At 44.5% G+C, this 15,394-nt stretch overlaps 1 protein-coding gene across 2 annotated transcripts in view; it reads left to right on the forward strand.

The window, feature by feature from the left end:
• The window catches only part of SLC45A3 (solute carrier family 45 member 3), a 135,441-nt gene extending 120,967 nt beyond the window's left edge, over nucleotides 1-14,474 (forward strand). For both annotated transcript variants that reach the window (XM_073615791.1, XM_073615792.1), the window contains one exon: nucleotides 12,150-14,474. In XM_073615791.1, coding sequence (XP_073471892.1) covers nucleotides 12,150-12,545 — 396 coding nt within the window. In that variant the 3' untranslated portion in view covers nucleotides 12,546-14,474. The remainder of the gene's footprint in view (nucleotides 1-12,149) is intronic.
• Nucleotides 14,475-15,394: the final 920 nt, after the last annotated feature.

A 15,394-nucleotide genomic window follows, 5' to 3' on the forward strand; every position in this document is an offset into this window, starting at 1 on the left:
TCAATAAAAAAGTTTCATAAAATATGGGATTTGTGGCTGGGAATGCCCAGGATTACTCCTTTTATAATAGCAACAGATGGAACTCCAGGGGTGGATGGTTCTTTTTCAAATTATAGAAAATGTGGGGAAGGATAAGTGAAAAAGAGTGGAATAAGGGAAAGTAAATAAAAAGGTAGGGGAGAGAAAGGGAGAGGAAAGAGAGGAGGTGGAAAAAAGAGGAAAACGAAAGGGAGAGGGAGAAGAAAGGGAAAAAAAGAGGGAAGAAAGGTGGAAAAAGAGAAAGGAAGAGTAATGCCTGGTCGGACACACGGACGACGGAAAATGTGTAATAGGACCTTGTTGTGGGAAATTCCGACCATGTGTAGGCTCCATCACACATTTTCCATTGGATTTTCCGACACACAAAGTTTGAGAGCAGGCTATAAAATTTTCCGACAACAAAATCCATTGTCTGAATTTCCGATCGTGTGTACACAAATCCGACGCACAAAGTGCCACGCATGCTCATAATAAACAAAGAGATGAAAGCTATTGGCTACTGCCCCGTTTATAGTCCCGACCTACGTGTTTTATGTCACCGCGTTCAGAATGATCGGATTTTTCGACAACTTTGTGTGACCGTGTGTATGCAAGACAAGTTTGAGCCAACATCCGTTGGAAAAAATCCTAGGATTTTGTTGTCGGAATGTCCGATCAATGTCCGACCGTGTGTACGGGGCATTAGAGGGATACGTTTAGGATATAAATGGATTGTATAGATAGGCGTACCTATAGATATACAGTCGGGTCCATAAATATTGGGACATCAACTCAATTCTAATCTTTTTGGCTCTATACACCACCACAATGGATTTGAAATGACACAAACAAGATGTGCTTTAACTGCACTTTCATTTTTAATTTGAGGGTATTTATATCCAAATCAGGTGAACGGTGTAGGAATTACAACAGTTTGTATATGTGCCTCCGACTTTTTAAGGGACCAAAAGTAATGGGACAGATTAACAATCATCCATCAAACTTTCACTTTTTGATACTTGGTTGCAAATCCTTTGCAGTCAATTACAGCCTGAAGTCTGGAACGCATTGACATCACCAGACGCTGGGTTTCATCCCTGGTGATGCTCTGCCAGGCCTCTACTGCAACTGTCTTCAGTTCCTGCTTGTTCTTGGGGCATTTTCCCTTCAGTTTTGTCTTCAGGAAGTGAAATGCATGCTCAATCGGATTCAGGTCAGGTGATTGACTTGGCCATTGCATAACATTCCACTTCTTTCCCTTAAAAAAGTCTTTGGTTGCTTTCGCAGTATGCCTCGTGTCATTGTCATCTGCACTGTGAAACGCCGTCCAATGAGTTCTGAAGCATTTTGTTGAATATGAGCAGATAATATTGCCCAAAACACTTCAGAATTCATCCTGCTGCTTTTGTCAGCAGTCACATCATCAATAAATACAAGAGAACCAGTTCCATTGGCAGCCATACATGCCCACGCCATGACACTACCACCACCATGCTTCACTGGTGAGGTGGTATGCTTTGGATCATGAGCAGTTCCTTTCCTTCTCCATACTCTCCTCTTCCCATCACTCTGGTACAAGTTGATCTTGGTTTCATCTGCCCATAGGATGTTGTTCCAGAACTGTGAAGGCTTTTTTAGATGTTGTTTGGCAAACTCTAATCTGGCCTTCCTGTTTTTGAGGCTCATCATTGGTTTACATCTTGTGGTGAACCCTCTGTATTCACTCTGGTGAAGAGTTCTCTTGATTGTTGACTTTGACACACATACACCTACCTCCTGGAGAGTGTTCTTGATCTGGCCAACTGTTGTGAAGGGTGTTTTCTTCACCAGAATTCTTCGGTCATCCACCACAGTTGTTTTCCATGGTTTTCTTGGTCTTTTGGTGTTGCTGAGCTCCCCGGTGCATTCTTTCTTTTTAAGGATGTTCCAAACAGTTGTTTTGGCCACACCTAATGTTTTTGCTATCTCTCTGATGGGTTTGTTTTGTTTTTTTCAGCCTAATGATAGCTTGCTTCACTGATAGTGACAGCTCTTTGGATCTTATATTGAGAGTTGAGAGTTGACAGCAACAGATTCCAAATGCAAATAGCACACTTGAAATGAACTCTGGACCTTTTATCTGCTCCTGGTAAATGGGATAATGAGGGAATAACACACACCTGGCCATGGAACAGCTGAGCAACCAATTGTCCCATTACTTTTGGTCCCTTAAAAAGTGGGAGGCACATATACAAACTGTTGTAATTCCTACACCATTCACCTGATTTGGATGTAAATACTCTCAAATTAAAGCTGAAAGTCTGCAGTTAAAGCACATCTTGTTTTTTTCTTTTCAAATCCATTGTGGTGGTGTATAGAGCCAAAAAGATTAGAATTGTGTTGATGTCCCAATATTTATGGACCTGACTGTATATGACTGTTGGTCTTATTGCAGGGGGGATTTTTTCCCGTGGATGGATATAGGATGAGGTAGTGTCACGTACCTTGTGGACGAGCCCAACTTGCAGGGGATGGCCTCTCTTGCGGCTCCGACTCGAGGGCCCTTATAGGGTATACAGTAAGCACAAGAGTCAGGAGTGGCACGAGTGCCTGGCAGGATCAACAGCAGGAGGTAGGTCTGGAACTCTGGAAACACTGTGCAGTGGAGATTAAGCTGAGCTGGTGGGTAGACTGGAACACTGGTGCAGCAGACTGGAACTGGATAGCAGACTGGAACACACAGGACAGCAGACTGGAACACTGGTGCAGCAGACTGGAACCACACATCAGACTGGAACTGGATAGCAGGCTGGAACACACAGGACAGCAGACTGGAACACTGGTGCAGCAGACTGAAAGTGGATAGCAGGCTGGAACACACAGGACAGCAGACTGGAACACTGGTGCAGCAGACTGGAAGGTCAGACAAGCCAGATCGATAGCCAAGCGGACTGTAGATGAGCCGAAGGGTCAGGCAGAAGAGTGGTCAGACAAGCTGGGGTCGGATGCAGGCAGAAAGCAGGGATGGTCGGAGACAACCCGGGATCAGATGCAGGCAGACAGCTAGGATAATCAGGAACAAGCCGGGTCTAGTACAGGAAACAGGTTCTCAGGAAATGCACATGTAACGCTGTAGAGCAGACAGCAAGATTCTCATGTGACAGATCAGTTTAAATAGCCCGCCTGGCGCGCACACGCATACGCGCAACTGCCCGCACAGGGCGTCTGATACTGACAGGACTTTCCTGACATTGCCCCTCCCCAAGGGGCAGCCTCCGGATGCCCAACCGGGCCCATTTCTCAGGATGGGTTCTCTTAAAGGATTGAACTAAGCTTCTAGCATGGATGTTCTCCTCAGGCTCCCACGAGTTCTCTTCCGGGCCATACCCTTTCCACTTGATCAGGAATTGGGCTTGATTGTTCCTTTTCCTGCAGTCAAGCTTCAATTTCAAATTCTTCCTCTCCGTCCACTATTACAGGATCTGGAGGATTCAGATTTCGTTCAGGAAAAGGATTGGAGACAAAAGGTTTCAACCAGGAAACGTTTTTTTTGTGTGTTTTTCATAGACGCACTATTTGAAGGTTTATTTTGACTTGAGGGATAGCGCAGTATTTTTTTTTATTTAGAGGGAAACGTGAAAAACAGGATGAATTCTGAGTCCGGGAGTTCCAATTCAAAAGCTACTTCATTTATTTTCCTTTTTACAGGAAAAGGACCCAGGAATTTAGGACCCAACTTCTTGGAGGGACAAGTCAGTTTCAGGTTTACAGTGGATAACCATACAAGATCACCTGGTTTGAGTAGCAATTCCCCTCGTCTTTTCCTGTCGAAAGTTACCTTGTTACGTTTTTGGGACTTCGTCATGGTTTCCTGTAATAAAATTTATTGTTTCCTGGACTGCTGGTACGGAACTTTCAGGAATGGAGCTGGGCAAAAAGGAAGGGTGAAACCCGTAATTGGCAAAAAACGGACTTTGCTTTGTGGCAGAATGGACAGCATTTTTATAGGCGAATACAGCCAAGGGAAGCAACGAGAGCCAATCATCTTGAGAAAAGGAAGAGAAACAACAAAGATATTGCTCGAGAGTCTAGTTGGTCCTCTCCGTTTGGCCATTCGTCTGGGGGTGATAGGCGGTGGAAAATGATAGTTCAATTCCTAGGGCTTTACACAAGGCTCTCCAGAATCGGGAAGTGAATTGTACTCCTCGGTCAGAAATGATATTAGCCGGAATTCCATGGAGTTTAATCACTTCTCTAATGAACGTTTGTGCAGTTTCAGGAGCAGAGGGGGTACCCTTCATTGGAATGAAATGAGCCATTTTAGATAACCGATCTACCACCACAAAGATGGCAGTGTGCCCTTCAGCCGGAGGCAACTCGACAATGAAGTCAATAGACAGCATCTTCCATGGCCTGTCTGGGACAGGTAGAGGTTTCAGTAATCCCCAGGCCCTGGTTCTACTGACTTTATTCCGAGCACAGGTGGTACAGGATTCCACATATTTCTTACAGTCCTTAGGCACTTGGGGACACCAGAAGGTGCGCAGGACAAGATCAGCCGTCTTGGTAACACCAAAATGTCCTGCTAGTGCGTGATCATGACAAAGTTCTAAAATTGTGACCCGTAGGCCTTCAGGTACAAAGATCTTACTCCCGAACCGAAGCAGACCATCCTTTTCTTGTAGTTTTGTTCTCATAGCAGGTACCAACCCTACTGAAGCTTGCTTAATCCGGGAAAGTAGGTCTTCTTGCAACAGGAAAAAATTTCCAGGAGAAAGGATCGTATCTGGAGGTGAGGTTTCTTGAGGCTTGTGGAACATCCTAGACAAAGCGTCAGGTTTTATATTCTTGGAGCCTGGCCGATAGGTCACGTGGAAGGAGAACCTGCAAAAAAACAAGGCCCACCTGGCTTGTCGCGGTCTCAACCTCTTTGCAGATTTCAGATATTCCAGGTTTTTGTGATCTGTGTAGATCAGAATAGGATGAGCAGCTCCTTCCAAAAGACACCGCCACTCTTCCAGAGCGGATTTTATGGCTAGTAGTTCCCGATCTCCTACATCATAATTCCTTTCTGCGGATGATAGTTTGCGAGAAAAGAAGGCTACAGGGTATAACAGAGCTTTGGTCCCTTGTTGCTGGGAAAGAATCGCACCAACAGCACTCTCAGAAGCGTCCACTTCCAGGACAAATGGTAAAGAGGAATCGGGATGTTTCAAAACAGCAGCAGAGGTAAACAGTCTTTTGAGAGATTCAAAGGCGGATTGAGCTTCGGGCGACCAATGAAAACGCACCCCTTGTTTGGTCAATTGAGTGATGGGCTCAATGATGGCTGAGAACTCCTTAATGAATTTTCTATAGAAGTTGGCAAAGCCAATGAAACGTTGGACTCCTTTCTTGTCAGCAGGGGCTGGCCAGTCAAGAATTGCAGCAACCTTATGGGGATCCCTCTTGATCCCTTCCACGGAGATAATTAGCCCCAAGAATGGAATACTCTCTTGCTCAAACTCGCACTTTTCAGCCTTAGCGTACAAGCCATGTAGCCGGAGTCGAGCTAAAACACATTTAACATGTCTGCGATGGTATTCCAGGGAAGAAGAAAAGATGAGAATGTCATCTAAGTAGACTATGACGAATAGATCCAAATAGTCCCGGAAAACATCATTTATGACCTACTGAAAAGTTGCAGGGGCGTTACATAGTCCAAAGGGCATCACCATGTATTCAAAGTGCCCGCAGCGAGTGTGGAAAGCTGTCTTCCACTCATCCCCTTTTCTGATGCGAACTAGGTTGTAAGCCCCTCGGAGATCTAATTTGGTGAAAATAGTAGCAGTCCCCAGTCTCTGGAATAATTCTGGTACCAAGGGGAGAGGGTACCGATTTTTAACAGTTATTTTATTGAGTTTGCGGTAGTCTATACAAGGACGAAGAGAGTGATCCTTTTTTTCAACATAAAAGATGCCTGCACCTGCTGGGGATGTAGAGGCCAGATGAAACCCTTTTCTAGGTTCTCGTAGATGTATGCTTTTAGTGCTCCTTGCTCCAGCTCGGTCAAAGGAAATATCCTGCCAAAGGGAACTTCGGCTCCGGGAAGGAGCTCAATGGGGCAATCGTAAGCCCGATGAGGAGGAAGGGTTTCAGACCCTTTTTTACTAAAGACATCTAAAAAGTCATGATAGACCTTGAGGGCCGCCTGGAATAACTCAGAATCAGTGTTGAGACATAACAGAGCAGGGGATTCACCAGAGTCCTTCAAAGTGCAGAACCGTTGACAGTACTGAGAGGAAAACGTAATTTCTCCTGTTACCCAGTTGATAGTAGGGTTATGGGCTTGTAGCCACGGCATGCCAAGAATAATAGGAAATAAAGGAGAAGCGATGATGTCCATGCGAAGTAGTTCTTGGTGCAAGCTGAAGATGGTGACTGGAAGGGGAGGGGATTCTTGCATAACTGGCCCAGATTTTATTGCAGACCCGTCGGCCAGATGAATAGAGAGTCCATGGGCCTTGTAACGCAGTGGGATCTGGTGTTTAGCTGCAAAGGATGAGTCCAAGAAGCAGCTGCAAGCCCCGGAGTCAATGATAGCGGGAACCTGTAAAGTCTTTCCTGGGAGCTGCAAAGATATAGAAAGAGTCAAGTGAGCAGAAGTCTTAGGCCAAGCAGTCACATCACCAGAGGAGACAGACAGGCACTTACGGAGTTTGTTAGGACAGTTCCTGACATAGCGTCCGGGTTCCCCGCAGTACAGGCACAAGTTGTTAGCCCGGCGATGTTGGCGTTCCTCCGTCGTGAGAGATGAGCGGAGGACTCCAAGTTGCATGGGCTCAGAGGTATCAGGTGTAACAGCAGGACTAGAGGTGGGTGCAGGATGGGTATAGCTGGGGACCCTAGGCAATATCCATGTTGGGCGAGTAGGCCCAGCACCTCTTTCTGCTCTTCGCTCCCTCAACCGTCGGTCGATCTGTATGGCAAGATTAATCAAGGCATCCAGAGTCAGAGGAATTCCCACTCGGGCCAGTTCATCTTTTAAAGGGTCGGAAAGTCCCATACGGAACTGGTAGTGGAGGGCAGCATCATTCCAGTCCGTGTCTGCACTCCATCGGTGGAATTCTGCAACGTAGTCCTCTACTGCCCTACGCCCTTGTTGAAGGGTGTGCAGGGCAGCTTCTGCGGTTGCAGAAAGCTGTGAGTCCTCATATAGCTGGGCCATTGCATCAAAGAAGGTGGTTAAATTGGTCAACACCTCGGCTTTCAGTTCCAGAAGGCGGTGAGCCCATGTTTGGGGGTCACCCAGGAGTAGTGAGATCACAAAACCTACTTTGGTGGCTTCAAGCGAGAAGGTGCGAGGTTGAAGGGCGAAGTACAGTTCGCATGCATTCCGGAATGCCCTGAATTTACTTTGTTCTCCAGAAAACTTTTCAGGAGTGGGAACCCTTGGTTCAGGGGGCAGCATCACTACTGTAGGGGAAGTAGTACTGCTAGCAGAGGTAGATGGCAGAGAAGATCCCTGGGCCTCAGTGGGACCAGACAGTACTTGGACCCGTTCTTCCAGACGTGTATATCCTTCCTGGAGACACTTAACAGCCTGTGTAAGGCCAGCCAGGTGCATACAAAGTTCTTCCATAGGAGAGGCTCCCTGCTCGGGCTCGGTCATGCTGTCTGCTACTGTCACGTACCTTGTGGACGAGCCCGACTTGCAGGGGATGGCCTCTCTTGCGGCTCCGACTCGAGGACCCTGGTAGGGTATACAGGAAGCACAAGAGTCAGGAGTGGCACGAGTGCCTGGCAGGATCAACAGCAGGAGGTAGGTCTGGAACTCTGGAAACACTGTGCAGTGGAGATTAAGCTGAGCTGGTAGGTAGACTGGAACACTGGTGCAGCAGGCTGGAACACACAGGACAGCAGACTGGAACACTGGTGCAGCAGACTGGAACCACACAGCAGACTGGAACTGGATAGCAGGCTGGAACACACAGGACAGCAGACTGGAACACTGGTGCAGCAGACTGGAAGGTCAGACAAGCCGGATCGATAGCCAAGCGGACTGTAGATGAGCCGAAGGGTCAGGCAGAAGAGTGGTCAGACAAGCTGGGGTCAGATGCAGGCAGAAAACAGGGATGGTCAGAGACAAGCCGGGATCAGATGCAGGCAGACAGCTAGGATAATCAGGAACAAGCCGGGTCTAGTACAGGAAACAGGTTCAGGAAATGCACACGTAATGCTGTAGAGCAGACAGCAAGAATGTCATGTGACAGATCGGTTTAAATAGCCCGCCTGGCGCGCGCGCGCATGCGCGCAACTGCCCGCACAGGGCGTCTGATACTGACAGGACTTTCCTGACAGGTAGATAAAACGGGGAGAGAAGATGGGGGGAAAGGGACAAGTTATTTACACGAATAATAGTGTTGATGTAATTAAGAGAAAGTTAGGCTCCATGTACACGGGACGCTGAGGCAAAGTCCTCTGAACGATTTTTTGACACCTTGAAACCGCCATTTAAAACGCCCGTTTAGCCGCGTTTGCATGCCGCGTTTAGCCTCGTTTGGGTCTAGAATGTCTATGAATCATTGCAAGCAATTACAAGTTTTTAAAATATTTTTTTAATGGTTTTTCATCATTTGCCATCGTTTTTGAGATTTTTAATGTAAAAAAAATAGGGCACCTTTAAATATGCTTATAAACGAAAACGCAGCTAAATGTCAGTACCGCGTTTAGCCGCGTTTGGCGCCTGAAACGTGGAAATCTTTGGCGTCTGAACTCATTTTTTTGCCTTCAAAGAAAGACTGTTAAACGCAACTGCCTAAAAATGACTGTAAACGAAACTGTGTACATGGTCACATAGGATAACATTGAATGAGTTCAGGGGTAGTTGAAAAAAACGTCCAACTGCCTCTGAACATCCGTTTAACAGCCTCAGTGTACATGGGGCCTAAGGCGGTGTATGTGTGTTGGCCTCTTGGTTTGTTTACTGTTTTTTGTTTGTTTTATTTTATTTGATTTTTTTTAATGTGTATTTAGTTGTTTTTGTCCTAAGTGCTGTAAACTAAAATTGGTGTTAATAAAAATTATGAATTGGAGAGCAGGCGGGGACAGATCCACCTAGCTAAGTATGATTAAAAAAAAATCCCATGCTTCCCTTTTAATTACCCAACAGCTCCTCTTTCCTGCCATCTGACCCACATGACAATTAGGCCTCATTCCCATGGAGCATATGGGTCCATGCCCAGTGTGATGGTCATGTACCATGTGGGAATGCATGATGTTCTGTGCATTCCTGTGCAGGCAGTCCAGTTAAAGTCAATTGGAACGCAGCAGCTGGACATAGTCGAATTTCAAAATCTGACCTGCAACCAGGAAGGGATGCATGTATCCGAAAACACAGTGGGGGTTATTTACGAAAGGCAAATCCACTTTGCACTGCAAGTGCACTTGGAAGTGCAGTTGCTCTAAATCTAAGGGGTAGATTTGAAATGAGGGGAAGCTCTGCTGATTTTATCATCCACTCATGTGCAAGCTAAAATGCTGTTTTTTATTTTCCTTGCATGTCCCCCGCGGATCTACAGCAACTTTACTTCCAAGTGCACTTTCAGTGCACTTTCAAGTGCACTTGCAGCGCAAAGTGGATTTCCCTTTAGTAAATAACCCCCACTGTCTGCATAGGGATCTGTGCACCCACTTCTATAGGTAAAAAACTAGAGCAGACAGAATATGGAGCAGCTGTGCAATTCTTACTCCTGACTACTGCATTCTAAGTACAGCACATTCTTTGTAAAAGTGGTTGTAAAGGCACAAGGTTTTTTACCTTCATGCATTCTGTACGTGAAGGTAAAAAATCTTCTGTGTGCAGCAGCCCCCCCTAATACCGTATATACTCGAGTATAGGTCGATCCGAGTATAAGTCAAGGCCCCTAATTTACCACAAAAAACTGGGAAAAACTTACTGACCCGAGTATAAGCCGAGGGTGAGAAATGCAGCAGCTACTGTAAGTGGAAAAGAGGGTCAACAATGCCCATCTGCAGCTGCATGCCTCCCTATGTCCTGTGCATGTGTCCCTGTGTCCTGTGCATGTGTCCCTGTGTATGTGTGCATCCTACCTGTGTCCTGTGCATGTGTGCATCCTACCTGTGTCCTGTGCATGCCTCCGTGTGCCGCTCTGCACCGATCAGCGTGTGATAATACCATTCGGCGGCCATTCTACTGTTCAAAAGCCGCGCCTCCTCCTCGTCTGTGATAGGCTGACTGTTGACTGCTGGGAAATGGAGTGTTCTGCCTATCACAAACATTCTCTCATCCTCATACTACGGACGAGGATGAGAGAATGTCTGTGATAGGCTGTACACTGACTGCTGGGAAATGGAGTTTTCTGCCTATCATAGACGAGGAGGAGGCGCGGCTTTTGAACAGTGGAATGGCCGCCGAATGGTAATATTACACACTGGCTGCCGTCTGTCTGCATGACACGCTGATCATGTAGGCAGACGGCAGTGACTCGGGTATAAGTCGAGGGGGGCACTTTCAGCCTAAAAAAAAGGGCTGAAAATCTCGACTTATACTCGAGTATATACGGTACTTACCTGAGCCCCCTCTCGATCCAGAGATGTTCACAAGAGCCTTGACTCTCCGGGGACTTGCACTCCCGATTGGCTTTTGACAGCAACGGGAGCCCTGACCTCAACCCAATAGAACACCTTTGGGATGAATTAGAGCGGAGACTGCGAGCCAGGCCTTCTTGTCCAACATCAGTGACTGAATTCACAAATGTGCTTCTGGAAGAATGGTCAAACATTCCCATAGGAATAAAAGAGAAAGGAAGGCGCACCGACCTAGTGCATTACCCCTGGTAAAGCTTTATTGAAGCATAAAACAACAAATTGCATACTCACAAACGAGCATAGGTAACAGGCATTGAAAATGTAGCAGGTTCACGGTTCTGGATACTGACAAGCCAGGACTTGACATCAAGTGAATCGAGCGAAGTCTGACGCGTTTCAGGGGAGAACCCCTTTCCTCAGAGCCTAAACGGACAATGGCTGCTCTCTCGCACTCTCAGAGAGAGGGGACCGTGCGAGAGAGCAGCCATTGTCCGTTTAGGCAAAAATATATAAGTAATTTATAAGTAAGTTAGGGTTCTAAGTAATTTTCTAGCAAAAAATACGGATTTTAACTTGTAAACACCAAATTTCAAAAATAGGCTTAGTCATGAAAGGGTTAAACACATTGTGTACTGTTTTCCATACATTATTCATCTCAAAGGATATATCTGCTTTAGTTCTATATATAATCATTGGGACTTGCTGACATATATTGCCACTCACTATAATTGTGTCACTGTGAAATTTGTTGATTTATGTTCACTTTTGTCACCTTTGTGTCACTATGCAATAATTGTATTGTTCACTATATTAGATATTAGAGCGCAGCTCATATGTTATATGTGGTGACCTGTTACAGTGGTGATGGTCAGTGGAGAATTGTATGGGTGCAATGGTGGTCATTTGAAGTGCATGGGGTACAGTGACAGTGAGTGGAGAAGCGCAGGGTGCCGCAGAGGTGAATTAAGGAGTGCATCGGGGGATGTGGGAAATTGTACTATTCAGTAGCTGCCATTAAAGAAGTACATAGACTCAGTGGTGGTCAGGTGAGAAGTGCATAGGTACAGTGGCAGTCAGTGTGGTGCACATGTGCAGTGGTGAAGTGGGGACATGTCATGTCAGTCAGTAAGCATTGCATAGATGTAGTGGCGGTTATGTAATTGACATTTCTCTCTCAACAGCCCAGTCATCCTCCATTTTACTGGGGACAATGTGTTGGCAAAAAATATAAACCTCACTGTCCAGCCTGTGCCTTATACTATGTTCTGTATTTAAAACAAAGACCAATAAAATGAGAGTGAGCAAGCTCTGCCTTGGGCTGTTTGGGCTATCGCCAAAGTGTGTGGCAGGAATTGTACCTCTGCTTTCTGCTAATAGCCCAAAAAGTGAGTGAAAGTGAGGAGATAGCTTTCTCTCACTTCCCCAATTCTTGGCTTAAATTATTATAGAAGATATATTTTACACTGCTGTATAAAATGCCAAGGAAAAATGTTTTGTTATTCTTATACTGTGCTAATTTATAATATGCAAATGAAAAAATTCCCTGTTGTTCTATTCAACAGGTGTTTCTCCCCAAATATAAGGATGTGGTAGAGGACGAGACAATAGAGAAGGAAAAAAAGTCTGCATTCATCAAAGAAGCAACAGACAGCAATGGTGTTGCACTTTTCTCTTCGAATCCTCCTTCCTTGTGTCTTGGTCCTTCCTGTGATGGGTCTCTTACAGTTGGAGAATCAGCTGCACCAAACCACGGGATCTGCCTGGACATAGCCATACTTGACAGTGCCTGTCTGCTCTCACAGGTGGTCCCTTCTCTTCTCATGGGTTTTATTGTACAAAAGACACAAACAGTCATAGCTTATGTTGCCTCTGCAGCAGCCTTTGGATTGGTAGCTGTATATTTCTCCAATAAGGTAATATTTGACAAAAGCGACATGGTGAAAACAACTCCTTTGTAAGAACATCAAAAATGACTTAAAGTAGAACTATAGGCAAAACTTTTTTTCCCATTTTGGATAAAGTAAAGCCTCGTACACATGATCGGATTTTCCGACGGAAATTGTGTGATGACAGGCTGTTGGCGGAAATTCCGACCGTTTGTATGCTCCATTGGAAAATTGTTGTGAGATTTTCCACAGACAAATGTTGGATGGCAGGCTTTAAAATTTTCCAGACAAATGTCTGTTGTCGGATTTACCGAGCGTGTGTACACAAGTCCGTCGGACAAAAGTCCAAAGTACAAACACGCATGCTCGGAAGCAAGGACAAGCTGGAAGCGGTCGGTCTTGTAAACTAGCCTTCGTAATGGAGAATTAACATTCCTGACGTGGCAAATTATGAAATCTAGAAATGCACCGCACATTCTCTTCTTTTTTATTTAATGGGATAATAATGAAGCTGCATAACTACTGATGGAGTTATGGCAAACGTATTTTTAAAAGCTTTCATTTTCTAGTAATACCAAGAATAATATTATTATGCTTTTTTTATTTATTTTTTGGGCAAGTTACCACAACACCATTATCACCTAGTTTTTAAGATCAAAGATACAACTATGTTGGTGTCCCTTGTCAATTTTATATTGTATTTTTTTAAATGTAAGTGCCTACTCCCAAACTGTCGTTTGAAGTAAAAGACATAGCCAAGTATTATTCTACACAATTTTTTTTTGTGCATTAAAAAAAGAAAACAAACAAAATTAGACATGCTATCTGCCAATAGAAATTAACCAAAAAGTGCATTCTATGCATCCAAAAATATAGAAAATATACCAAACCACATCATTATTCAACCAAAAATTAAATGAAAGCCTCATGCATGTGTTCTGCTTCCTAATACAGGGGGTCAACAGTGCCAAGAGTTGGTGAAAGCAGGGGTCCGTCATCCGGAGATAATTCCGAAAATCATCTGGATTATTCTCTTGGAGCTCCCGCAGCAAAGGCATATGACTTAATTGGTCACGATTAATAAAGCATCCAATTTTTGGTCCAAGAAATCCTCCTCCTCCTGTTCCTGGACTGGACTTGGATCAAAGCAATAACTCCAAGGCCAATAATAAATAACACGTTATCTCCTACGATTCCACAAAATGTCTGGTTGACGAACGGCCATTCAGAAACGAACTGAAAAGCGCTAAATGAAAAGCACAAAATGAAAAGCATGAATTAACACTCACCAAACTTCTACTAACACAAAATTAGCAGAAGGAGCCCAAAGGGTGGCGCTAAAGAGCTGAAAAACCACGTAGTACGTCACTACGTTCGTGTTTGTTGGCCAACAATTCCTTGCTGTTTGTATGCGAGACAAAATCCAGGCACACTCCTTCGGACAGAAGTCCAAGGTTTTGTCTGAGGAAAATTCGATCGTGTGTACGAGGCTTAAGGGAGGGTTTTTTTCTGGCCATCTGTGTCCCGTTGCAGAGATTTCCCTTCACTTCCTGTTGCATAACCAAACAGGAAGTAAGAGGTAAACTTTGAAAATTAAGGGAGTTCCTTGGGGACCCCTAGGTCACCAGAACTAGTGTCCACATTGGTAGATTATCCCTCTATTACTTTTCTGGGGATAACCCAAAATTTGGGATTTTCTTTTACTTTCAGTGGTAAACAGGACAAATAAAGAGGGCGGGGGGGGGGGTGGACAGCAATAAAAACTGACAGGTGTTCTAATCTTTCTGCACTCTATCCAAAACTAAAGAAAAAGTATGACAGGTCTAAAATATGAAATATAAATGTAAAGGTTAAATGAAGGCTGGATATTTACATGAAGGTTTGCTTGAAGGGAGAATCAGTGTTTTTAGTGTGGATATTAAAGTATGTTACATATTAAATGAATGAACTACTAAGTGCCACTTTGCAGATTTAATATATTATTAAAAAAATTCAACATCACTATATGTTTACCAAGTTTTTATTTTACCATTGATAATTTGAATTTATAATGTGTTGAAGTAAACACCTCCTTCTAAAGTATTAATAAAGCGACTCTAGTAGTGTCTGGCCTTTTTCAAAGCCACTGATCTTGCATGGCAGACAGCACTAATGTGCAACCCTCAGGAAAGTGGAGGTCACGTCAGGAATGGCTGGAGATTCAGCTCGATAGCAAACAAAAATATATTCACAGAGCAAGCAGAAGGTCAAGACAAGAGTTGGAAACAGTGGCAACCAAGTAGAAGCAGATATATAAAACTTAAAGCGGTATTAAAACCAAAAGCAAACATTTATTATATTGCAGCTTCGATGTGGTGGCTGCGACAGTTTTCTTTTTTAGGCATTCTTTCCTTTATTTTCACCTGGTGATACTGCCAGTAAGTCTGTTGTTTTTCAACAGAATAAGCCGTTCTGTAGATATAGCAGTTTAGGCCTCATGTACACTGCTGCTGGTAAACGGACGTTTAGGAGCAGTTGGGCATTTTTTTCAACTGCTCCTGGACCCTCCTCTATGTTATCTTATCAGTACATGTACACTGGTTCATTTATAGTCCTTTCTAGGCAGTTGTGTTTAGAGGCTTTTTTTGGAACCCAAAAAAATGCATTCAGAAGCTGTGTTTAGAGGCATTTCAAACGCAGCTAAACGCAGCAACTCGCGTTTAGCTGCGTTTCGTTTACAGGCGTTTCTTATTTTTGGCTAATTTGAAAAAAATAAATTTTTTTTTTCAAACGCTTCTAGACCAAACGTGGCTAAATTCGGTTAAACGCAGCATGTAAACGCGGCTAAACGGCCGTTTTTAGACGCCGGTTTCTAGCTGTCAAGTTAAATCTTTCAGGAGAGGTTGAGCAACTTCCCGTGTACATGAAGCCTTAGAGGGTTG

This window comes from Aquarana catesbeiana, linkage group LG02, assembly GCF_042186555.1.
Source record: "Aquarana catesbeiana isolate 2022-GZ linkage group LG02, ASM4218655v1, whole genome shotgun sequence".
Taxonomy (NCBI): domain Eukaryota; kingdom Metazoa; phylum Chordata; class Amphibia; order Anura; family Ranidae; genus Aquarana; species Aquarana catesbeiana.